The sequence below is a fragment of the Pelodiscus sinensis genome, chromosome 3 (genome assembly GCF_052426305.1).
Source record: "Pelodiscus sinensis isolate ZL-2025 chromosome 3, ASM5242630v1, whole genome shotgun sequence".
Lineage (NCBI taxonomy): Eukaryota > Metazoa > Chordata > Testudines > Trionychidae > Pelodiscus > Pelodiscus sinensis.
In genome coordinates, this window is record NC_143054.1 from 54,684,082 (window position 1) to 54,711,021 (window position 26,940).

The following is a 26,940-nucleotide window of genomic DNA, read 5'->3' on the forward strand; positions in this document are numbered from 1 at the left end:
CATTTCAGCAGAGCCTAGGGTCAGCTGGGGAGATGCTGCACGGAACCCAGGATCAGCTGGGGAGTCCCCAGCTGATCCCGGGCTTCAAGGCGTTGCCCCTTTGAAACGCCATCTCGGCATTTCAAAGGGGCAGAGCCGCACAGCTGAGCCCAGGATCAGCTGTGCAGCGGCCATCCCTTTGAAATGCCACCTCCGCATTTCAAAGGGGCAGCTGTGGAACCCGGGATCAGCTGGGGACTCCTCAGCTGATCTCGGGCTTGGTGCGACATTTCCCCAGAACCCAGGGGTCAGCTGAGGAGTCCCCCACTGACCATGGGCTCCATAGCTTTGAAATGCACAAAAGCCCCTGTTGGGGGCTCTTGTACATTTCAAAGGAGGAATGCAGAAGTGCCTATCGACTAGTCGATGGAAATCCCATCGACTATTTGACTGGTCAATTAATTGTAATTTAACATCCCTACCTGTACTTATTTAAGAAGCAAACATTCTCTTTTAAATCAGTTTTATCGGAAACCATTAAACATCTAAACAACCATCTTTTCATTTTATATGCCTTATTAAATTATTTAATTTTTAAAAGTTTCTTTAGCAAAAGCAGCTCTTGGGTGTTCCCAGAATGCACTGCCCTGGCAATGCCTTCACACCTTAGACTAGGTTCAGAACAAGGAATCTTTGTCAACACAGGGAAGTGTTCCTTTAAGCTAGCTCTTACTAGCTAGGATGGACTGGTCTTCAGTGTTCCTTCTATGTAGCACTTTTCTAAAAGATATGATTAACAATCTTATTGTGTAGCCTACAGCAGAAAAACCAACAGTAATATTGATAAATAAACCTTCCCTCCCTCTAGAGAACTATGCTTCTCCCTCCCTCTTTTTTCTGTGCCTTCCTGAACATGCTTGTCAAATTAACAACATTGCAGATATTGACAATGAGTGGAATATAAATAATAGAGAGACAAATAGGAGCTTTCAAAATGAACAAGAAAGGTCTCAAGGCTGGGATAGCAAACAACAAATAGTTATGGGTGTCAGTTTAAAAAACTTCAGCAGCCTGCCTTGAATTCAGACAAAGATTGCCATTTGTTTATTCAAGACCCTGACACAATACTGAACACAGCAACGATAATACCTCCTGCACTCAGAAGCTTATATTCTCTACTGGAATCTGGGGAGGTAGGCTGTACAGCAGTGATTCACACAACTAACTCATTGCATGGAAAACCAAGTAAAGCAGTGTTCCAATCATCACACAATTTGTTTGAGGGTTTTTTCCTGATCTATTCCTAATCACCCTTTAATTTTTATATGGCTATTTTCACACTTATACACCCTATATATCAGTTCTCAATTTCTGTTCACTGCAAATAAAAAATTAATAAGAATTGCCTACTAAGGGATTTGTTGCCTCAAGACGTTAACCTGCTAAATGCTTTTCACCTCTAAACACTACTAGATTCTGTTTTACGGGAAGTCATGGGTCAAGTACTCTCATAGAATCATAGAACCATATCGCTGGAAGAGACCTCAGAAGGACATCAAGTACAGCCCCCTGCTCTAGGCAGGACCGATCCCAACTAAATCAACTCGGCCAGGGCTTTGTCAAGCCAAGACGTAAACACCTCTAGGGATGGAGACTCCACTGCTTCCATAGGTAACCCATTCCAGTGCTTAACCACCCTCCTAGTGAAATAGTTTTTCCTAATATCCAACCTGGACCTCTCCCACCACAACTTGAGACCATTGCTCCTTGTTGTGCCATCTGTCACTACTGAGAACAGCTTTTCTCCATCCTCTTTGGAACCGCCCTTCAGGGAGTTGAAGGCTGCTATCAAATCCCCCCTCACTCTTCACTTCTGCAGACTAAACAGGGACCCAATTCCCTCAGCCTCTCCTCATAAGTCATATGCTCCAGCCCCCTAATCATTTTGGATGCCCTCCGCTGGACCCTCTCCAATGTGTCCACATCCTTTTTGTAGTGGGGGGCCCAGAACTGGACACAATACTCCAGATGTGGCCTCACCAAAGCCGAATAAAGAGGAATAATGGTATCTCTGGATCTGCTGGCAATGCTCCTCTTAATGCAACCTACTATGCCATTAGCCTTCTTGGCTACAAGGGCACACTGTTTACTCATATCCAGCTTCTCATTCACTTTAACCCCCAGGTCCTTTTCTGAAGAACTACTACTTAACTGGTTGGTCCCCAGCTTGTAACTATGCTTGGGATTCTTCCATCCCAAGTGCAGGACTCTGCACTTGTCCTTGTTGAACCTCATCAGATTTCTTGTGGCCCAATCCTCCAATTTGTCTAAGTCACTCTGGACCCTATCTCTGCCCTCAAGCATATCTACCTCTCCCCCTAGCTTAGTGTCATCCGCAAACTTGCTGAGGGTGCAATCCATCCCCTCATCCAGGTCATTAATAAAGATATTGAACAAAACTGGTCCTAGAACTGAACCTTGGGGCACTCTGCTAGAAACTGACCGCCATTCTGCCAATGAGCCGTTGATCACTACCCGCTGGGCCCGGCCTTCTAGCCATCTTTCTATCCATCTTACCATCCATTTATCCAATCCACATTCCCTTAACTTGCTGGCAAGAATATTGTGGGAGACCATATCAAAAGCCTTGCTAAAGTCAAGGTATATCACATCCACTGACTTTCCCACGTCCACAGAGCCAGTTATCTCATCATAGAAGCTAATCAGATTGGTCAGGCACAACTTGCCCTTTGTGAATCAATGCTGACTATTCCTAATCACTTTCCTCTCTTCCAAGTGCCTCTAAATGGATTCCTTAAGGATTCCTTCCATGATTTTTCCAGGAACCGAGGTAAGACTGACCAGCCTATAGTTCCCTGGATTGTCCTTCTTCCCTTTTTTGAAGATGGGCACTACATTTGCCTTTTTTCAATCATCCAGGATTTCTCCCGATCTCCACGACTTTTCAAAGATAATGGCCAAAGGCCATTATCCTTTACATCCACATCACAACATTAGTATGCCATTTGGCTAAGTCTGACCCAACTGAGAGCTCAAGTTACAGAAAATTAGGATACCGTAAGTGTTGCAGAATTTCAAGGAATTGTTTTGGCCAGCAGATGGAGCCCATATTGTGCCACAGGCAGAAATAAACACTGATTATTATAAAATAGCCTTTTTTCCCTTTGTGCCAAGGCTGTTTGTCAAAGGAATCTAGGGTAGTTAAGCACTTGATTTCCATTAAAATCCCAGGGGATCTGAGTATCCAACCCTTTCAGGCTCCTTTAAAAATCCCAGCCTTCAATGTCCATGTATTATGGAGTTCAAAGGTTCCTAGTTCATAAGTAAATCTTAGTAATATGCAAATATTAGATCTCCATTAAAAACAACTATTTTTTCTTACATCCATAAATAAGGTCTGATGTGCATGATGTTAGAGTAGTTAGGGCTATACAAAGATAAAGTCACATTGGGGTATAGAGGGCTGCTACAAGGCCTAGCTCAGCCATTTGGTAAAGCTGCGCAGAATAGGAACTGTGCTTAGAGCACCCACGTCGGAAGGTTCTGCACCTTCTGTGCAACGCAAAGATGAGGTCTGCACATATGTTTCTGGCCCGACATTTCTGCCCACAGGGAGCAGAAGGGCAGCATCTTATATTCCAGCCAAGAGAATAGAACTCTGGCCAGTGGACATGAAGAAGTGAATTCCCCTGCTGGCTAATACATATATCCCCATCACCTGCTTGGGAGTTCTCCATGTGAAGCCTGGTTACCAGAGCTTTACGGAAAGGAATAAATTTTACCAGAAAATAAAACCTAAATGTTTTGGTTTTGCTTTTATTATTGTGGCATCTGGTCCCATACAGTAAGTGTTCTGTTACTTGAGTTAAAACTACCAAAAAAACCAAAAACAAAAAACAAAAAAACCCTTACCATTGTACAAAGACTTCACCGTGATTATAGGAAAAGAGAGAAATAAGTAAATAATAATGCCACACAGTTCTGGAAAAACACTTTTCCATCAGTAGCTCTCAAAGCACTTTACAAAGGCAGTCAGTATCACTTCCCCCATTATACTGGATGGGTGCCTCTAGACTGGCAAGATTTTGCTACACTGGCCGCGAGTATTTGCGCAAGAACACTGACTTTGTACTGTACAAAATCAGTAGTTCTTGCGCAAATACTCCGACGCTCCCACTCAGGGATAAGCCCTCTTGCTCAAGTATTCTTGCGCAAGAGTGCCAGTGTAGTCAGCTAAGTTAATTTCTTGCGCAAGAAAGCCCGATGGCTACACTAGCACTGATGTTTTTGCGCAAAAGCAAATCTTTTGCGCAAAGGCACATGCCAGTATAGACGATCTTTTGCGCAAATACTTTTAATGGAAAAACTTTTCCGTTAAAAGTATTTGCGCAAAATCACGCCAGTCTAGACTCAGCCAATGGGAGAACTGAGGCATAGAAGGTGTTGGGATTTTGTGGTTCCCAGAGACTCAGGTGCTGGGCAGAATCAAGGGTCTTCAATTCAATTCAATTCGATTCGATTCAATTCAATTCAATACTTTATTCAATGTGCACAAAGGGAGAGCCCCTGGTACTAAAATCAGCCAGAGCCCCTCGAGCAAGGAGCCCCTCCCCTTGCTGTTTTATAGCACATGGTTACAGGTTACATAACACAAACTTCTTAACCAATCAGATTCAACCTTTCCATATGGCTTTGTCACATGCCTGCACCTCTCCAGTCCACATGCCGAGCTCACCCCCCTCCCCTTGGCCTCCCCCAGGCTGTTGCTAGGGTGGTGAGCCACAGCATGCCTCTCCATGCATACCCTTCAGCTCCCCCATTTGGTTTTGGGGCTAAGAACAATTCTTAGACCCCACTAACACCACTTCCTTGTATTTATTAGGAGCTATAATTGACCTTATCAACACTTAATTAACTGCAGTTTTGGTAACAGAATTAAACAATACATTCAACCTTTAATACATAATGGTATCTACACTAAAAGTAAGTCCCCATATCCATTGCGAAAACACAACTGAAATCCATCCCCAGGGAATCTCTGTTCCCATAATAGCAAACTCTTCTATACACGGAATCACTGTAATTGCCTTACCACTTCTTTCATAATATCTTCCACAATAGGAAGTACGAGATGTTCAAACCAGGCTTACTTTCCAAAGCTAAATACCCAAATCCACACCAGGTAGTGGAGTCTTTCTTCACTGTTATATCATCCATTAAATTAAACATTACATGCACCATTAAGTCAGGTCCCAACATTTGAGATAGGGCTTGTCCTGACTCCATGTTTCTTATATGCAAAACCCATCCTCCCAGGATGGAACATTGGTCCCATGGGAAAGCTATATAGTTATCTCCAGCCATTATTACATACTCAGCTACACAGGTGTCTATGACATGAGAATGGGAGTGGGTGGAAGGGCTGAGCCTCCAATCCAGGAGACCAACCCACAGGAATTAACACCTCTCCAAAGATGGAATGATCATTCTAAAATGCCCATTATCAATAGAGACCACTTCCCTGCCATCATCCAAGGTGAAGACATTCAGTCTTTGAGAACTGAGGCTCTCACCCAACAGGGCACCTGTGACACGAGCAAGTCTCCTATCAGGGCTACAACTTTCATGTTAACACCATGCCAGTATGATAACACCATTCCAGACCAATGCTTGCTCAGACATTTTAGTAGTTTTTAATAGATGGCTGAGTACAACAGTGAGGACCTAACCAACTATTTTGTTGAGTTAAGGTGATATCTAATTAATTAGACATGAGCCCTATTCTCACCACAATAAACTGTCATCCCTGCTACTAACAAATTTTCAACCCAGTCCCTATTATGAGATTTGATAGCTTGAGTAATGGCATTTACAACTGATCCAGTGGCTCCTCCCCAAGTGACTACATCAATAAAACACTTAACAATACTGAGAATGGCCCTCAAGGCGTCCATAGGGTAAACAGAGATTATTGTGCCCTATGTTGAGTGTCACCCTTGTATACTTTTACTCGTGACAGGTGCACCCAAACTGGAATTCCAGTGACCCGGGCCGCTGAAGGAGTTACCAGAAGAACCATGTGAGGTCCAGTCCAGGCTGGTTCAAAGGTTCGTTTTCTATAGGCTTTCACCAGTACCTGATCACCGGGCTGCACCTCACATGTGTCTTCTTCGCTAGCCTTTGGGTCTGGTTCAGTTTGGGGGTCCTTTGAGACACACTGAGATAACAATTTGCAATATTCAGCAAGCTGGTCACCCATGACATACAATTCCCCCGCTCCAATGCACAGATTTCCTGGCGTCCTCATCGCCCGCCCTGTCAGCATTTCAAAAGGAGATAAGGAATGTGGATTAGTAGGACTGGATCTCATAGACATGAGAACCACTGGTAAATTGGTGACCCAATCTTTCCCTGTAGCAGAAAACATCTGTTTGGTTAGTTTGTTTTTAATGGTTCGGTTAGCTCTTTCTACTAATCCCGAACTCTGGGGATGGTAGGGACAGTGGAATTTCTGTTTGATCCCCAGTGACATGCATACTGTTTTCATCACCTTCCCTGTAAAGTGGGTACCTTGGTCACTATCAATGAAGCATGGAAATCCCCATCGGGGAATTATTTCGGTCATCAATATTTTAGCTACATCAGATGCAGTGGCCTTGGCCACTGGGAAAGCTTCTACCCACTTAGTAAAGTGATCCATGATCACCAGAACATATTCTTTCCCTCTGCACCTTGACAGAGGTCCAATGAAATCTATTTGTAACTGTGTGAAGGGCTGTGTTGGTCTTGGCTGATGTTGCATTTTCATTTTCACTGTGGGAGCAGAATTACATTGAGCACATGTTACACACCTCCTCACATAATCATGCACATTTGCATTAAGCTGAGGATGCCACCAGGTGTCCGACATCCGGTGGATCACCCTCCGTGCTCCATCATGTCCCAACATGTGATATATTTGTATCATAGTTCCCATCAGCACATTTGGTAACACTAATGTGTTTCCTGGGCCTCTCCAAGTGTTATCATCACACAGTTTGCCCCCATTATCCATCCATAACCACTTTTCTGCCCTTGGTGCAGAGTGTTGGATGTCCTGTAATTCAAAAAAGTTTGGGGTTTTTATGAGAGGCTGTGTTGCAGCAATCAATTGCATCTCTTTACCTTCCACTGCTACTCGTTTAGCTAGTTCGTCTGCCCTTCGGTTCCCCTTACTATGAGGGTCTGTCCCTTTTGTGTGGGCCCTCACTTTTATCACTGCTAATTCAGTAGGTTTCTGCATGGCTTCATGAAGTTTCTCCACTATTCCCCCATTTTGTATTGGGGATCCTGTACTCGTCAGGAATCCCCGATTTACCCACAAGTTAACATAATCATGTACAACCCCAAACGCATATCTAGAATCAGTATATATGTTTACAGCATGACCTTTCGCAGCTTCACATGCTGCAACTAATGCCTGCAGTTCTGCTACTTGTGCAGATGCCCCAGGCAAACTGCCGTGTGCCACCAGCTGTCCATCTTGAGTACAAACGGCCCATCCTGTGTGTCGCTTGCCATCCACATAGAAGGAAGAACCATCCACATATAGGCAAGGGGCACCAGGTATTTCAGTTTCTTTTACCAATGGAACGTCCATGGGCTCTTCCTCAAGGCAACAATGATGTGGGTGTCCCTCATCTGGGGTAGGCATGAGGGTAGCAGGGTTTAACGATGATGCTCTTTGCAGATGTACCGAAGGCATTAGCAAGCTCATTTCCCATCGAGTCCATCTTGCCACATGGACTGCTGAGGATTTCTTCCCTGATAAAATAGCAAGCACAGCGTGAGGTACAACAATATTTACATCCTGTGAACCAATAAGTGGTGTGGCCTGATTTAGGGCCATAGAAGCTCCTTCCACTGCCTGAAGGCATGGTGGCATTGCTTGAGCGACAGCATCTAGTTTAGAAGAGTAGTATGCTACTGGGCGCTGTTTATCCCCATGTTTTTGCGTTAACACTGCTGCCATATGTCCCTCACTGACATGCGTGTACAATGTAAAAGGCATTAATGGATTAGGAAGTCCCAACCCTGGGGCAGTACTTAGCCTTTGTTTCAATGTGGTAAATGCCTGTTCACAGTCAAGTGTCCATTCAATTGCCTCATGTGGTCCACCAGCACCCTTCAGGAGATTATTAAGAGGCTGGACAATCCTTGAATAATTGGGGATTTGAGTTCGGCAGAAATTGAATAGCCCCAACACTTTCCTAACTTCCCTGACCGTAGTTGGTCGTGGGCATGCATTAATAGCCTCAGTGCGGTCAACAGTTAAACGCTTGTACCCTTTGGATATTAGGTACCCCAGATATGATACTTGCTCCTTTGCAATCTGAGCCTTTCTAGCATTACATTTTACCCCACTGTCTGCCAAGTGCTGCAGGATCACTTCTAAGTCTTTCATGTGCGTTTGGCGATCTGGTGAGGAGATAAGAAGATCATCAACATACTGTACAACACAAGAAGCCATGTCTGGCAGCTTTGCCAGCACATCAGCTAATGCTCTATGAAACAAAGTAGGTGAGTTATGAAAACCCTGGCTTAGGCGAGTAAAAGTATATTGCTTCCCTTTAACAGTAAATGCAAACCAAAATTGACTGTCAGGGTGCACAGGACATTTTGCTTTTCCCATGGTGAAAACATCAAAAGCATGCAGGCCTCCCACTACCATACACTCCTGCACCTTTTCCCAGAAGGGTAGGTTTGGGTTATTAAGCTGCAAAGATGGCAATTCTTTTAACATGCTCTGCAAGTCAGGTGGACTCATAGGAGTGTGCTCTAGGCGACTCACAGTAGCAGGGTCCTCTTCCCCTTGATTAGGATTAGGGACAGTGTGCACTCTCACTGGAGCCGTAAAACCAGACTGATATCCCCACATTCCACATGTAGGGTCCAAAGGTGCTGAGGGACAAGATCTCTCTTCCTGCAAGGCTGTTTCTTTATAGTTTTTTGCTTCTGTTTGCAGTTTTTCTACCTCTGCTTCTAACTCTCCTACCCTTCCTTTTAGCATATCACACTTTCTAACCAGCTGTTCATACTCAACAATTAAACACATGCCAGCCAATTTGTCCTTTGATAAATATTGTGGTTTATGCACAAAATCAGTATTGCCCACTTGTAATGGGGGTTGGTCATCCTTCTTTCTTTCAGTCACACAGCCAAGATATCTCAACAAGAAAACTAATAAACTTACTGCTACAATAGTTATAAAAGCACTAATTAAACACTCTTCATATTGTGGATCACTAAATCCCTTCATCTTACCCCTTTTTTTTTTAAACCTAAATATCCTCCAATCTCAAAATCTTTAAATACAATACTGTTTACAAACTAATAACAATTTCCAATTAGGAGATCTGGGCCAGCCAACACATTAACTAGAGGTACTTATGGCTATACCTGCCCCTACATTAACTGTTGGTCCTTATGGCCTCTTTGATTTCCCACTTCAACAACACTTAGTCAGAGGAACTTACAGCTTAACCCGCCCCCACACTAAGTACAGTGTCTTAAGACTGCAACCAAAATGTTACAAAACTGCAACAAACCCCTTAAATTCTCCAACACCCAGTTTCACTTACTACAAAAGGTGTGAGAGTCACCAGTCAGGTCAGGGACACACAACCAAATGAAAAATGAACAAAATCACCCTCCAACTTGATTGTAGGTCTTGATCCTGAAGGATATTTCTCACCCTGCTCGCTGCGCCAAGAAACTGTTGGGATTTTGTGGTTCCCAGAGACTCAGGTGCTGGGCAGAATCAAGGGTCTTCAATTCAATTCAATTCGATTCGATTCAATTCAATTCAATACTTTATTCAATGTGCACAAAGGGAGAGCCCCTGGTACTAAAATCAGCCAGAGCCCCTCGAGCAAGGAGCCCCTCCCCTTGCTGTTTTATAGCACATGGTTACAGGTTACATAACACAAACTTCTTAACCAATCAGATTCAACCTTTCCATATGGCTTTGTCACATGCCTGCACCTCTCCAGTCCACATGCCGAGCTCACCCCCCTCCCCTTGGCCTCCCCCAGGCTGTTGCTAGGGTGGTGAGCCACAGCATGCCTCTCCATGCATACCCTTCAAAGGAAAGTCATTTACTCCATGTCACTTGGAAGATCAGTGGCAGAGCTGGAGACAGAACATCCTGAGTCTCCAGAGACCCAGTCTGGGATTCCTTTTTCAAGAGTGTTTACTGATAACCTAACTCTGCTCCTGCTCAAGTCACAGGTGGTTTTACTATTCAAATAGCGAAATCAGAACTTGTATCCCTTGAAACATGAACTGCCAGAGGTTATTAAAGATTACCTTTTTTTTAAATGCAACCAATGAACCTGTGTCTTTTAGGATATTTAGAAAGACCTGGAAATATTCCTCCCCAATGTCATTTTTACATTAGAAATGTTATGCCTTGTCTACCTTGGTTTTGCCTGGATGATTCTATGAACATCTGTAGAATTAATGAGACATCACAGGTGAATGAAACCTCAGTATCTGAGTGAAAAGGCGATTTTTTTTGTCAGAATCCCTAAAGAAAACCAATCTAGATTTTTTTTTTTTACATTTGTTTAATCCAGTGTTTTGATGACAAACACATATTGGTAGAAATCTGTCTTTGTTAGAGATTCAACCCCCCTATTCTTTGATTGAGGTCTAAGATAGCTCCCACTCTAGTTCTCTTGTCCTTCAACCAGTCTTTGAGGACAAGTGTTAATATTCTCTCTTCTTGTAACCACAGTAAGATCAACATATATCTTTAAAAATCCCATATATTCAGGCTTTTATAGATCATGAAAAGGGGGAAATGGTTGCACTCCTCCTTTGTAAATCACCCTTACGGTAGCTAGGAGACCAAGGTAAAAGTGGCATGAAAAATAAACATGCAGGCCTTGTCAACATGAAAATATTGTTTACCCTTGTTCAGTTATGGTGAAGCTGCACTGGTACCACACGAGTGTAAATTCTAGTTTAAAAGCTTTCAACCTTCTCTAATCACCATGTCATATAATCCTAATGTTGGTAAAATAGTGACACCCCTAATCTAGAGCATCCCCATTAGAAGCAATACTGTGGCTAGGCCATTACTGAATAAACAAGTAATTTTCTCATGCAGACACTCATTAAGAAGCACTTGTTACTGGAGAAAAATGACACACAATAGTTAACATGCAATCAAGTCCAGATACTCATAATTTCATTGGCCACATATACTGATAAATAATTTGTGTTCAAATAAATTCAGTTACCACTAAGTGCATCTCTTCCTGCTCCTAGTGCAAAGTTGCAGTGCTAGTCTGTGACATCACTAGCCTTTCCATATCAGTCATCTGATTACAGATTGGACCTCCTTGGTCCAGCACCCTGGGGACCTGACCAGAACCCGATGAGGCATTATTCTCAGAGGAAGATTTGCAGGTTAAGGTGGGAGCAAATAAATGCCCTTATTCTTAATCTTGATGCAACAACAACACTGTGCCCTCCAACAGCTTTGACAAGGCCCCCTGCCCTGAGGAATTTCAGCAAACTGTTAAGTACAACTTGTAGTGAAACAACAAAACCTGAGGGTATAGATAGGTGACCAAGAGTTGAATGAAAGCTGTATGTTTCACCCAGGCAGGCACATACCTCTCACTGTGGCCCCATTTCCCTCTCACTGTGATCCTATTTCTCTCTCCTCTGCACCCACCCTCCTGCCTCACTTTGGGGAGGCAGCAGCAGCCTCCTCTTCCCCCTCAAAAAAGTGAGTGAAGTTTCTGAGCCAAGGGAGCAAGGAGGACAAGACCTTCAGCTGCTAATGGAAGGCACAATTTAAAGGACCCACAACAACTCAAGTGTCATACGGCTCCCCTCTCCAGCCAGTAGCCCACCACTTTCCTTCAGTTTTCCTATGAAAAAGCAACTGTTCCTTCCTCTCTTATCTAATATCAGCAGCCTACCCTCTTCCCTACTACTCCAGTCTCAGCTATTTTGGTTCACATGTTACTTGTTTGTTTATCTGTCCTAGGCCCCAGCTGCCTCCAACAATCAGGAGAGGGAGGAGGAGGAGAGCTGGGCAGGCAGACCCTGGCAGAAAACTGGGTGTGTGTGAGGGGAGTAATATGACTTAGCACAGTGCATGTCAGCCCTTCCCCCCACAAGTGTCACCTCTGTGCAAGGAAGGGAAGGGATCACAGGCAGGCTGCAACACCTAGTGCTCACTTTGCAGAGCTGTGCACAGTGCAGCAGTCCTGCCGACAGAGCCAGGGGAAAGCCCTTTCCTGGACAAGTGGCTCTTAGGCTGGAAAGGAGAAGAAAATAGACGGTGGACCCAGACCTACTCTATACTAACAAGCATACTGAAAATAGGGCTGCTCCAAACCCCAGCCAGCCAAAACACAGAGAGAAGCCACACACACACACACACACACACACACACACACACACACACACACACACACACACACACACACACACACACACACACACACTTACTTCAATCCCCACCCACCCACACACTTCAATCCCCACCAAACTCAACCACCCATCACAAGCCTATTCCAGCACAGCCTGCTCCACCCACTCCCACATAGCTTCTACAGGAGGCCCTCCATCCCAGGGAGAATGGGGAACTCCCCCTCCCCCTGGGCACCAACTCCTACTAGGGTTGCCAGATGGTTTAACCAAAAATACCGACCTCTCCCCCCCCCCCCCCCCAAACACACACCTGGAAAAACATTCTGTTGAGAAAAAAGGGGGTGGGGGGAGACCAAAGTTGTTGAGAGAGGGGAAAAAAGAAGGAAGGAAAAAAAAAGGACCCCAACAGCATTTAAGCAAAACAAAAACAAACAAACAAATACAAATCAGCATGGCCCCTTTAAGAAGATGCTTTTTTGCAGCTGGCCATTTTGTTTTTCTGTTCCAGCCACAAGACAAGCCCCTGTAGAACCAGGTAAGCAGGAGGGTACCAGAGGGGATCTGGCAGGGGGGGCCGGGCCTGGTTGCTGAGTGTGTTGTAGGGTTGCCAGGTGTCCGGTATTTTCGCCTCCTCACCAGGGGGAAAAAACCCAGAAAATACTGGACATTTTAGGTGTCCGGTATTTTCTGAATTTTTTACCAGACAGGAGGCAAAAATACCAGACTGTCCAGGTCAGTACCGGACACCTGGCAACCCTAACCCCTGTTGCTGCTCCCACCAGAGCAGAGGAGTTAACTGAGACAAGTGAGTAAGTACCTCTGTCTCCCCTGATGCTAGCTGAGCAGGCTGTTGTGTTTCCCCTATTGCTTAATTGCCTGCCCCTGGTAAGGTCAAGTGAGACTATTCATAGGTGCCCCCATCAGCACATCGCCCAGAGTGGCCATCCTCATGGCCCATGTCTAGAGCCAGCACTGTATTACACGTCTGTCCCCTACAGACAGTCTCCAGTACATTGTCCTACCTTTTTCCTGCCACATCAAGTTGGAGGGCTAAGAAAGTGCTCTTATTAATGCAAACATCTACAATATTAACTCAGAGAAAAGTGATAATAATAGGCAAAGTAGATTATGTATATCAATTTCTCCTCAAGTTTGCAAGTGTATACAACACCCTTTTAAGTGCTGAATAAAATTAGCACTTCAACTAATTTAAAACCTTCAAATAAAAATAGTCTTGCCTCTTTACAGTCATGCTCATGGTCCCTTATCAGTACCAGTGATTTTCTTCCTCCTTCCCAGATTTAAAATACACCTCACTGGTTATGTTGTCTGTGTAGTATCAATACATGCAATGAAATGCTACGGGAAAGAATGTTTCTTAATCAAGTGCACATTCAACATACCTTTTCCATGACAAGACGAGCAAGCATTATTGGGTTAGCTATACATTTAACTGCAGATACTGCTCCTGAGGCTAGATTTTTTCCATCCATGATAATGGCATCCATTTCTACTTCACCCTTTTCATTTAAAACAGATCCACAGCCTAAAACACAAAGAAACAAACAAAAAGGGGGAGGGAAAATTAAGAGCTAAACATGGGGTGATTCAGTTTTATTGGCTTTTATTAGGCAAACCTTTTTCCAGTTTATTAGGCAAACCTGTTTCCTAACTGTCAGGGTGGTCAAATATTGGAATAAATTGCCAAGGGAGGTGGTGGAATCTCCCTTCTGGAGATATTTAAGAACAGGTTAGATAGACATCTGTCAGGGATAGTGTAGGTGGAGCTTGGTCCTGCCTTGAGGGCGGGGGGCTGGACTCGATGACCTCTTGAGGTCCCTTCCAGTCCTATTATTCTATGATTCTATGATTCTATGATTTTGCTTGGCATTTAGAAGGCTTAAAACAATCAGGTTTTGAAAAAAACCCACTTCAAATAGAAATTGTTAATACACTGTCATAATAGGACAGTATATAGAACTTAATATACTTGCATTTGTAATGGTACCCAAGTCACATTAGGTAGAAAGGGCAGAGTTGTATACAACTATAAATGAGACTATCCCTACCCAAATATAATTCTTATACATATAAAACTATTTTGTCTCCACTATTTTGTTCCTCCGGTAATAGATGCAGTGCAACCTATCAGAATACCTTAAACTTAATCCTATGAAGTGCTGAAATCAGAGATGAAAGCGCACACTTATCTTGCAAGGCCAAATACAGTAAAACTCCAATTGTCTGGCATCTAGTGGACCGACACTCCTGATAGTCTGGCACCAAGTGGAACCTGGAAGTGCTCCAGCCAGTCAGACAATTGGAGCTGCTCCGCGCCGCTTCCCCTAGTCCGCTGCTGCCGCTGCTGAAACTGACCAGTGGCGGACTTGGGGAAGCTGCAGAGCAGAGCAGCTGGGGTGCTGCCAGGGGCCGAGCACGGGAGGGTGAGGTGCGGCACTGCAGGACCAACCCGACAGCACCCCAGCTGCTCTGCCCCACGGCTTCCCCAAGTCCGCCGCTGCTGAAACTGATGAGCAGCGGACTTGGGGAAGCTGCGGGCAGAGCAACTAGGGTGCTGCCCGGTTGGTCCTGCAGCGCCGCTCAGGTGAGGAGCGGCGCTGCAAGACCAACCCGGCAGCACCCCAGGTGCTCTGCCCCGCCGCTTTCCCAAGTTGCTGCTGCCACTTGCAGCCCCAGCTGGCCTGTCGCCGGTGGCTGCGCGGGGCTTCCCCCGCCTCCCTACATAACGGCAGAGGGTTTGCCGCATGCTGTGCCGTTCCCTGCCGACTCTCCCCCTCAGACCCGTCATAGCCCCCCTTCCGGAGTACCTCCTGATACTCCAGCATATCCGATAATCCGGCATACCCTGGGTCCCAAAGGTGCTGAATTATCGGAGGTTTACTGTAATAAGATTTCAACTCCTGCTGGATACGGTGCAATAGCAAAAATGCAAAATTCTAGCAAGGGTGAAAAAAAATGTAATTTTCCATTCACCAAAAGTCTGAAACACTGAAATAGTAATTGTTGACAAAAATAAATGAAAGAGTTAAAAAACACTAAGCCAAAAAAAAAAAAATGCTGTGAGCATCTGAGCAGTTCTTGGGATAGCTTTTGTAATTATTTGTCAATTCAGTAGTGAAACCTTTCTTTAATAATGAGATGTACTGTGTGATAAGCAGGGTGATACTGGTGCCAGTTGGTATCTGATCATCGCTAAAATCAGCACAAATATACAAGTCTTGCAGACAGCGTGAGAGAGAGAATACAATTCCATTTGAAATCAAGCTCATAATTCCATTTGAAAGTGTTTCTAACAGGTTTGGTGCTTAAACTGTGAAAAAGGTATTCTCCTCTTTGCACTGGTCTAAACTAGCACCTTATTCCAAGATAATACCCCCAAATTTGGGAGGGATGAAGATGGACAGCCCGTGTGGGTAAAGAACAAGTTAGGAACTATTTAGAAAAGCTAAACGTACACAAATCCATGGGTCCAGACTTAATGCATCTGAGGGTACTGAGGGAGTTGGCAAATGTCATTGAGGAGCTTTTGGCTATTATCTTTGAAAAGTTGTGGAGAGTGGGAGAAATCCTGGATGATTGGAAAAAGGCAAATGTAGTGCCCATCTTCAAAAAAGGGAAGAAGGACGATCCAGGGAACTATAGGCTGGTCGGTCTTACCTACGTTCCCGGAAAAATCATGGAAGGGATCCTTAAGGAATCCATTTTGAGGCACTTGGAAGAGAGGAAAGTGATTAGGAATAGTCAGCATTGATTCACAAAGGGCAAGTTGTGCCTGACAATTTTTCAGTTGAAAACCAAACTGTGTTGGTTATTGTGTTACTCGAGGTAACTGTAATAAATGAATTGAGATGCCAATTAGCCAACTAAATTTAAGAGGATTACAAAATGCGGACACCAAAATCTGTATCTATCACCGGTCGGCCCTTTAAGTGGGCATTTGTGGCGCATAAATAAATACTGTCACTTTTAAGTAAAATTTAAACCACAACTATATTAATATAGCTAGCAAACAAGCAAGAAAGGTTAAAAGACGCACAGAAAAGAAATATGTAACATAGTCTAGACGCAGGGCATGATTGTAGTGTTGCTGGCAACCTCAATCCTTTGGTCCTTCCGGGCCTCGGGAGAGGAACAGCCAGGAGATCCCTCAAAGACTACTGGAATCGGGTATGCTGACTCGAGCCTTCCGCACGAACCACGAATCCTCTTCCTGTTCTTCGGGACAGCTCGGACAGGCAATGGTGGCCTAAACCCTAGCCTAAACTAAAAAGAAAAACCCTAACTACGTCTGACGCACCCGACGAACATTCACGATGACGGCCGATGTGCTTGGAACCGACGCTTTACAATTGAGGGGAGGTAAGGGAGAGCGGGGGGGAAGAGGAGGGGACGGGAGGGAGTCGTATGGGGAGACCCAGGCGACCCTACTATGGGGCTTGTGCGAACATGTCCGTCAGGGCCTCTCTGATGCGCACCCCATCCTGGTGTGCCTGGCGGACGGCAGCTCTGTGGGGCTGTTCGAATGTCTGTGCCTCGGCTGCCAGCCATGCAGGGAGGAAGGCCTCCCCACTCCGCTCCACAATGCTGTGGAGCACACAGCATGCGCCAGTACCTCCGTTGCATTCCACACACCCATCTTGAGACGGGTGAGCAAACAACGGAAGCGGGCTTTTAAGCGGTCAAAGGCGAGCTCCACCTGATTTCGGGCCCGGTTGAGGCGGTCGTTGAACCGGGCCCGGTTCTGGTCCAGCTGCCCCGTGTAGGGCCACATTAGCCAGGGCAGCAGAGGAGAGGCCGTGTCCCCAATGACGCAGATGGGCATAGGCACATCCCCGACAGTCAACTCCCGCCGGGGGAAGTAGGTGCCCGCTTCCAGCCTGCAAAAGAGTCCAGAGTTGCGGAGGATGCGGGCGTCGTGTGCCCTGCCGGACCAGCTCGCATAGACATCCAGGAAGCGGCCCCGGTGGTCCACGAGGGCCTGGAGAACAATCAAGCAGTATTCCTTCCTGTTCGTGAAATGGGCTGCTCAATGCTCCAGGGCCCGGACTGGGATGTGGGTTGCATCCAGGGCTCCCCCGCAGTTGGGGAACCCGAGGGGAGCGAAGCCAGCCAGCGTAGCGTCCACGTCGCGCAGGTGGATGACTCTCGGTAGCAAGACATCATTGATGGCATGGACGACCTGCAGAAGGGTGCAGAGAAAAACAAGGGAACATATCACATAAGGCAGGGGTGAGTGTGCGCTCCCATGGCCCCCCCCCCCCGTGATTCCCTGTCCCCACACACACACACACCAGGGCCCCCCCACCAGCAGGCCTGTGCAAGGGAGGGATGGTCCAAACCCCTGGGTGACCCAGCCTGGAGTCTTGGCTGCCCCTGGGCATGGAGTGCAACACTCCCCCCCCACCCTACTCCCCCTGGGACTTACCTGCATCACGACGACACCGACGGTGGATCTTCCCACCCCGAATTAATGTGCCACCAAGCGGTAGCTGTCCGGGGTGGCCAGCTTCCATAGCGCGATGGCGACCCTCTTGTTGACGGGGATGGGTGCACGCAGCCAGGTGGTGGCTCTCTGTAGCGCGGGGGTGAGCCAGGCGCACAGATCCAGGAACGTCCGCTTTCGCATGCGGAAACTCTGGAGCCACTGCTGGTCGTCCCATTGCCCGAGGACCAGCCGGTTCCACCAGTCCGTACTGGTGTCCAATCTCCAGAATGGCCTCTCCACCCTGGGGTGCTGATGCCACAGGGACGCCATGGCCTCCCTGGTGAGGGAGTTGAATGCGATCTCTGCCTCCTGGTCCTGAAAGACGAGGGCACCGGCCTGGAGCACCAGTTGCAGGCACTCAAAAATGGCCAACAGGGGCCAGAGCAGGCACATGGCCACCCACGGCTCCATGGCAGACTGAGCAGGGCACAAGAAAGCAAAATCTGGAAAAAGCAGTAGGGGGGAAAGAGTGGCGTCCCCAAAAGTCTGAGGGCAACCACTAAAGCTGCTATGGCTATCAGTCCCTGCCAGAGGTCCTAACGCACGGTGCAGGAGACAAACGGCTGTCCAGCGAGACCCCTTTAAGCACGTTTCTCAACGGAGCTCCAGCCCCACCCCTGGAAAGGTCTGGTGGCCCTCTTCAAAATGGTTCCGGGCTTCTGCTTTTGCGCAAAAGCGCGCCGCCAATCTAGACATGTTTTTCCGCAAAAGCGCATCGTTATAACGATAACTCCGGGACCAATCTAGATGCTCTTTTCCGGAAATACTTTTAACGGAAAACCTTTTCCGTTAAAAGTATTTCCGGAAAATCATGCCAGTCTAGACGTAGCCCCTGTTAGCACTCACCTGTTCGCAAGCTCCTTGGTCGCTTGCCCACTGCCTTATAAATCCACCTGAACTCTGTTATCTGAGAAGAGACTTTCATCACTTGGTCCTTACATCTATTACCTCCCACTCCCTCATTGTCTCTTAGCTGGTGTTTTCCAGTAAATCATTACACAATATAATGGCTCTCTCCTTTATGGAGATAAGCACCACATGGTGAGTTTTAAACAGCCACTCCAATCAGGCCTCTCTTCACATAGCTTTCAGCTCATTTTCTCCTACTCATTAAATACAGCTGTTCTCAATGATCTTTATCACATGTAGCTGTGTATGTCAGTGATTACAACTATTTATCATGGGCATTAGGGAAGCAAACTTTAACAAGCAAGCTGGATAACTATTTCACTGAAAGCTTAGGCTCACAACCTTAGCAATTTTTTGTTAAAAGTCCGTTGACATTTAATATGTGAAGTCATTATAAAAAGAGGACAGAATTCAGAGTTATCTGAGGGGGGGAAAGAATAAATTTGAGTAAGCATTATTAAGCAAAACAATCTATTTTCTCATATAACAAACGGTGGCCACAAAACTCAGTCCAAAAAACGGGAAGCCACATAACAAGTACTTTGCTTTACATACTAGTTAAATGTTAACATTTTTGACTGATGATCTTTTTGGTACAGGATAACCTGAAGTTTTACCAGCCATTTGCAATAGTTTGAGAAATTTTGAGAAGCTGTTCTCAGTTTCATAAAATCATTGAATACTAGAACTGGAAGGGACCTTAAGAGATCATCAAGTCCAGTCCCCTGGCCTCACAACAGGACCAAGCAACATCTAGATCATCCCTGATAGATGTCTATCCAGCCTGCTCTTAAATATGTCCAGTGACAGAGATTCTACAACCTTCCTAGTTTAAACACATGGGTCTAAATCCGGGTGGGCAAAAGGGCCTCTGTGGGCCGGATCCAACTCACAGAGGCCCTGCTGCTCCCCTGCCTCCCAGGCCAATTATGGCCTAGGAGCGGGGGAGTGCTGGAAGCCTTCTTGGCTCTGCCCCCACCCTGCAAGGAGCACATGATGTTTTGAAGCACTGCTCGGGGAGGGGGGGGGGGTGAGAGCAAAGGAAGCTTCATGCAGCTCCCCATCCCCAGGCTCAATTGGCCCTTTTCCTGATTGGCCTGGGGGCGGGGGAGCACGTGAAACTTTCTCTGCTTTCCCCCCGCCCTGCCATGCAAGCAGCGCACAGTGCTTCAAAGAACCACTTGCTCCTCGCAGGACAGGAGGAGGCTTTGCATGCTCCCCTGTCCCCAGGCCCTGTTTGGCCTGGGGATGGGAGAGTGTGCCAAGCCTCTTCTAGGGCATGGGTGCCTAGTGGAAAGGGAGGGAAAAGGGGCTCCCCCCCAGACCAATCATGGTCTGGAGGTGGGGTAGCCCCACCAGAGTAGGAAGCCCCTACCCTTCCTGTTTAGGCCCCATCCTTTCCGGGGTGGTCCAGGGCTACTTCAAAAAATTCTGTAGTTGCCCCCAGACAAAAATTATTGCCCACCTCGGTCTAAATTCTTCCTCTCAGTTACACTAGTTCACTGAAGCCAAAGGAATCAGTGCAGTGAAGCTAATGAGGTGACATAAAGCAAATTTCACCAGCAGATTCTCGGCCTTGTGGCACAGCCACTCCATTTTAATGGATTATTATAATAGGGTCAAAGGACATGACTTGAGATTCTTAGTCATGTTTTTTTGAAAATGGGCAAGGTGAGGGCAGTGTTTTGCAGATGATCACCTTTCTTGTCCTACTGAGAAAAATGTAACTTTTCAGTATCAGTTACTGTCTGAGCTTGATGTCTACAAGATTGACAATTCAGACAATGAATAAAGTGAAGAGGAATGAATATACCTCAGAGACCTCAGAAGGGGGGGGGGGGGGGGGCTGAAGGCTGGTTACAAGGACTAACATCTCTCTCCCAGCCCCCCTCCCAGAAGGAAAGATCTTGCCCTGCTGTTGCTGCACTGAGTAAGAGGCCTGCCTTGCTAGGACTAGGAACTCTTGTATAATTACAAATATTGTTTATTCATACATTTAGCACAATCACAAATACCCCAACTTCATATGACAGATAGGGAATGTATCTCTCTATTTCCATACCATATACTCACACTATTCCTTCTAGAACAACTTGAGCTGTTAGCCATTAACTTCTTCATCACCTTTGCTTTCCCCATCATCACCAGTAGCCATCATTCTGGCACCTCCCAAGGAATACATCATTTTCTCTTATGGCCCCTCGGCTGGGATGCCACTTTTACCATATGTTACGTGGATGTTGTTATATTTTATACATATACAATAGGGGATATTTCATTATTTTCTCCTAATTTGTATTTCTTCACCTTATTGATGGTGAACTATCTTTTCCCTATAGGTCAGCATACCTTTGATCTCAACTTATTATCATATACGTCAATTCAGAACCATGGGACTTTTGTGGTTGTCTATCACATTTGTAATTTCTGTCCTACCTCGTAGTTTTAACCAATTATTTTGTGTTTTTCTAAGCAATGATATATCTCTACTAAGTTTAAGGATATTAAGTTTAAGTGTGCACACATAAGAATTCACAAATTACCTACTTCAGTCAGTAGATACAGGCAGTCCCCGAGTTATGCGGATCCGCAGTTACGAACGGGGCCCTCCCTCTCCCTGGTCTCCAGCAGACCAGGGAAAAGAAGCAAAGCGGCGGAGTACGTGGGCAGCGGACAGCCCAGACGCGTCTGGGCTGTCTGCTGCCCGTGTGCTCCGCCGCTTTGCTCTGCTTTGCTCCCTGTCCCCCTGGTCTGCAAAGGTCCCCCTGGAGCAAAGCAGAGCAAAGCCGCGGAGCACGCAGGCAGCTGACAGCCCAGACGCGTCTCCGCGTGCTCCACGGCTTTGCTCTGCTTTGCTCCCCATCCCCCGGGTCTGCAGACCAGGGGGACGGGGAGCAAAGCAGAGCAAAGCCACGGAGCCCGAGGGCAGCAGGACAGCCACGGCGCGTCTGGGCTGTCCCACTGCCCCTATGCTCCGCGGCTTTGCTCCGGATGCCTGTGGTACAGCAGCTGGGGCGCTGCCGGTTGGTCCCGTAGCGCCACTCTGGGCGCTACTGGACCAACCCGGCAGCACCCCAGCTGCTCTGCCCCAGGCGTCCTGATTCAGCCACTGCTGGTCAGTTTCAGCAGCGGCTGAATCAGGACGCCTGCGGCAGAGCAGCTTGGGTGCTGCTGGGTTGGTCCAGTAGCGCCGAGGAGCAGCGGCGCTACTGGACCAACCCAGCAGCACCCCAGCTGCTCTGCCCCAGGCGTCCCCAAGTCAGCCGCTGCTGAAACTGACCAGTGGCTGACTATAGGAAGCCCCTGCCCCGGGCTTCCTGGAATCAGCCGCTGATCAGTTTCAGCAGCAGCTGACTTGGGGATGCCTGGGGTACTTAAGTTGAATCTGTATGTAAGTCAGAACTGGCGTCCAGATTCAGCCGCTGTTGAAACTGATCAGTTTCAGCAGCGGCAGAATCTGGACGCCAGTTCCGACTTACATACAGATTCAACTTAAGAACAAACCTACAGTCCCTATCTTGTACGTAACCCGGGGACTGCCTGTATAGGACAAATACAGACAAAATTTAGGTCCAAGTTTTGCCCATAGTTGTACTGAGATGATTTACATGGGAATGCCAGGATTATAAATGAAAGTACAATTCACTTCTGAGGGTGTGGGTTTTATTAAATAGCATAAAAATGAAGGAACTTCTGCAGAACACCAACACTGCAGATTAAGAACAAAGCTGTAGGTATTTAAAAAAAAAACTGAAACCAAAAATAGAGACACTCCTCTCCTTTTGTGAATCTATATGTAACTACATGCTTTTTACTTACAATGAGTAATAAGACATCTTGAGAGGCCAGCATCCAGATTAACTGCAGTCTGTGCTCAACTAAATGCACCACAATGAAAAAGCCACGTACCCCTAGCTAACAGAGAAAAATAAACTAGGATAATTATGCAGTACATATAGATTTAATTCTATGGTGATATACTTAAAAAATTACCTGCATTAAAATGTGGATCATCTTCCATTGATACCACTGCATCTTCAACTGCATCTAATGCGCTGCCTCCTTGTTTAAGGATGCTGTAACCTTTCAGTGCTGCTCTGATAATACCTGAACGAGCTCCTTCTTCTCGGTCTTTAAAGATGCTGCCAGCTCCACCATGAACCACAATAACAGGCTTCATAATGCCAAATCCTTGCCAACTACAGATGTACAAATATGTTATTCAGGATTAATTTTCCTAAAACACATGCAAGGCAAGAAGCTTTAGCAATTGCCCCTTTCTTCATGTTCCAGCCACACAGATGAAATCTCAATACAGGCTTCCTGACTGTAATTCACCTCAAGTGCTGACAGGGCATAAGTATGTTGTCCTTCACAGCATTTTTTGAAGACCATCTATTTACACAGCATTTTCTTGAGGGATGGATTGAGGAAGGAATGTCTTAAAAGATCCATTCCTACTTTCACTACAGTCAACTGAAGTTCTGCATTTGACATTAGTAGATACAACACAGACCCTTCTTATCTCAAAGGAAAGAGAAATCGGTTTGAACTATTTCAGTTTAGGGATGTTAAATTTAGATTAACTAATTGAATAGTCAATTGGATTTCCATAGACTATTCGATTAGTCTATATGTGAGCCTCTGCCTTTGACGGACACCTCCGCCATCAGGGCTCTTGCTACAGTTCAAAAGTGAAAGTCCCTCGGTGGGGAGGGGGGGGCCAGGGGGGGCGGGGGGAAGGAGGGGCTTCCTTTTGAAACGTACAAGAGCCACAGTGGGGATCTTGTACATTTCAAAAGGAAGCCCGGTAGGGATCGTGGGACCAGTGGGAGTTTCCTCACTAGCCCCATGCTTCCTGCAACACCTCAGCCTTTGAAGCCTCTGCCTGTTAGGGCTCTTGTACATTTCAAAAGTAATCTCTCCAGGGAGCACAGGCGCTTCTGCATTTGAAATGTACAAAAGCCGCATTGGGGGTCGGCACAAGCAGAGACTGCTTCAGTCCTCACTCACACTGTTTCCACTATGCCTCTACCTTTCCTGTCCCCCATGGAGATGGTGCTGGGGGGAACCAGCTCCTGTTTCTCCCCCCTTGCTGACAGAGGCAGCGGGGGGAGGGGAGGAAAGCAACTAGTCTCTTAAATCCCTATTTCAGTTATGTGCTTTTTCAATTATATTTTTCATGTGGCTTGAGATATTGTGATATGCAGGGTTTGACAAGCGGCGGCAAGCCCTGCTCGCCAGTCGCACGGTTTGGCATACTGCGCATGCGCTGATTGCGCTGCAGAACCGTGCCGGGCTAAAATCTATTCGCCACGGGCGAGTAGATTGCCGTAACTGTCGAGCCCTGGTGATATGCACATATTTTATAGTCCAAATAAATAAATCAACTAATGAGAACTAGAATTATACTGAAGACAAAAGAGGAAAACACTTCCTAGGAGAAACATGATCTTATTTAAAACTCTGATCTGTGAATTCTCTTTCTGCATTATGATTGTTTGTACAGCAAGTAAATAAAGCCCAGAAACAGCAACTACAAACTGCTTGAATCATATGGAAAAACTTAAAAAACAACAAAGAGTCTAGCAACACTTCAAAGACTAACAAAACATGTAAATAAATGATCTGGTAGCACTTTATAGATTAACAAAACATGTAGATGGTATCATGAGCTTTGGGGGGCACAGCCCATTTCTTCAGATGACGGGAGTTAACCAGACCATTTGCTTGCTGTTTTTTTCTGTAACTTACTAACTCGGCTACCCCAAACATGTAAATGTTATCACCCACTTCTTCACATGATAAAAGCTCATAATACCATCTACATGTTTTGTTAGTCTTTAAGGTGCTGCTAGTCTATTAGTTGTTTTTTAAGTTACAGACTAACTCAGCTACACCTCTGAAGTTTTTTAATCATATGGTTAAGTAGGAGAGAGAAAAAAAGGTGGAAAAATGAGATCATGACAATTCTGCACCTGAAATGGTTTTGGTTGCTCTTTTTATACAGTGATGGAAAGAATTTGGTCTCAAAATATATGCAAGCAACCTTCATTCACTTCATGTGTAATTTTGTTAGTGAATCCTAACTTTAGGAAGCTTTAAGTATAAGCTTGCACACTACAGCTATATTTACAGCTGCACATTTCAAAATATTCCATAATCAAGGTGTCTCCCTCCACCTGTTTTAAGAAGTTTCTCTCGCACATGGAGAAATAATTCTTCTATAACAAATAATAAGGAAACAAAAACTTGGAGCTTCTTCCTTTATGTTAGGCAAATAATCCTTATCCTCCACTTTAATAAACATGTTTGCAAAAAGTAAGCTAAAGCTGCTCACTTGACATTAAGGAAGTGTTAAGCAAGATTTGGCCTTTGTTTAAAACTTAACTCATGCTTTTGCCTGGATTTCAAACCTTTGACCACTTGTGAGGTAAGCACAAACTCTGTACTCTGTGAAACACAATATGTTAAAAGATGATAGCAAACAGTTTAATTTTTGTCTTTGACTTTATACAAAGAAACATTAATTTCTTTGCTTCCCTGTAAAAAATTAAGGCATCTTGAGACATCAACATCCATCTAAATGTACTGCATTAAAAAAAATCTACACACACACTTGTTTTCACCAAAGAGACCTTTGTCTTTATTGTTATTTCTCCTTTGCAGTCCTAACTTTGAAAGTAGTTAGTTTACCCTCCACAGCTGTTGGGGATCAAACTCTTTTACTCCATAATCATTAATCCTCTCAACAGATTAGATTTGCAGTACTGACTACTACCGAGATTAAATAAATGGGGGAAATTACACCTCTTTTTAGCACACAATGATACACTTTAGGAATGCAGATTTGTTCCCCTGCTCTGCGGAAGAGAAAATAGATTTCAGAACTCGAGTCTCCACACAGACACACACCCATCCCCCTGCCTCTTGAGGGCAAAGGGTTTTGCTACATGATGTTGAATAACCAGAGCTTAAGTGTCTCCCTCATTCACAATTCCCCACCTGCACCCGCTGACAAGCCACAGTTCCTAGAAATACCTGACAATCTCCCTGCATAGCAAATCAGCGAGAGCAGCAGAAAACGCAAGAAACTGATTCATCCAGGCTGCTGCAGCCTGACTACAGGGTGGGGTTACTCACACCACAAGTGATTGCTCGTGCAGACTTCACTAGTGAGTGGGAAATCGTATGAATGGACACAACAGGAGCCCCAGGGCTGCAAACGCTCGGTCTTGCTTCCACAGACGATGGCTCTAATCCCGAGGCTGCTGATCACATGAGCGGCAGATGATCAAGTAGATGTGCCCTTAGCAAAAAGAGCGGCAGCTTGCCTGTCTTTGAACGGATTTGAAGCAAGAAGGCTCCCTTAGTTAAAATGGCTACCAGCTCCCTACGTCTTTCAGAAACAAGGCTAGTGCAGGTGCCATCTCCCCTGCCTGTTAATAGGTTGGAAGCTGAGATGATCTCTCAAGATTTCTTGCCTCTTTCCCCTTATCCTCTAGGAAGTGGTGATGGGATGGGGGGAGGATTCTGCTCTCTTTGAGATTGTTGTGAGGTGAGGAGAGAAAAGGGCTCAGGAAGCTGAAGGCAGGGAAGGGAAAGTGCCTTCAGCTTCAGCAGGGAAGTGCAAACTAGCGAAGGAAAACCATGGGTGCTTGGTAAAACTTCCACTTGGAAGGTGGGAGCTTCCTCACTCAGGTCCTGCTCCCTTCCCACAATCTCCCTCCTCTTCCCTGAGCATGCTGTGTCCCTGCTCACTCCCTTCTTGTCCCCTGAACCAAAGCAGATTATTTTTGAAAAAACCCTCCACTTTTCTGAAATTTCTTTCCCAATGAAATGCTGCCTGTTTTGCAGCAGGTGTCAGACAGGCAGAAGGTACCTGATTAAAAGCACTACATTTGTTAATACAAAATATCAGTCACAGGTTTATTATATACCCTCATGGCTACAGTGACCATATTTTCTGAACCAAAAATAGGGACATATTAGCCACACCCCTGGCCTCATTAGCCATGCCCCTTGACCTTATTAGCCATGCTCCCAATTCCTTAGGCCCTGCACATCTGCTGTATGAAGTCCCATTCTTGGAG

The 26,940-nt window shown here is 45.8% G+C and overlaps 1 protein-coding gene across 4 annotated transcripts in view; it reads right to left on the reverse strand.

The window, feature by feature from the left end:
- LOC102451126 (asparaginase and isoaspartyl peptidase 1) overlaps positions 1–26,555 on the reverse strand; it is a 42,704-nt gene extending 16,149 nt beyond the window's left edge. The window contains exons 1-4 of one of the 4 annotated variants that reach the window (XM_089777110.1): positions 25,889–26,555; positions 22,841–23,046; positions 13,836–13,978; positions 2,353–7,803 (exon numbers count right to left, since the gene is read on the reverse strand). In XM_089777110.1, the coding sequence (XP_089633236.1) occupies positions 5,969–7,756 (1,788 nt within the window). In that variant the 5' untranslated portion in view covers positions 7,757–7,803; positions 13,836–13,978; positions 22,841–23,046; positions 25,889–26,555 and the 3' untranslated portion in view covers positions 2,353–5,968. Of the gene's footprint in view, positions 1–2,352; positions 12,525–13,835; positions 13,979–22,840; positions 23,047–25,888 lie in introns of those variants that run through there. The other 3 variants (XM_089777109.1, XM_089777111.1, XM_075923722.2) reach the window with 3 other exon arrangements.
- Between the last annotated feature and the right edge of the window lie 385 nt (positions 26,556–26,940).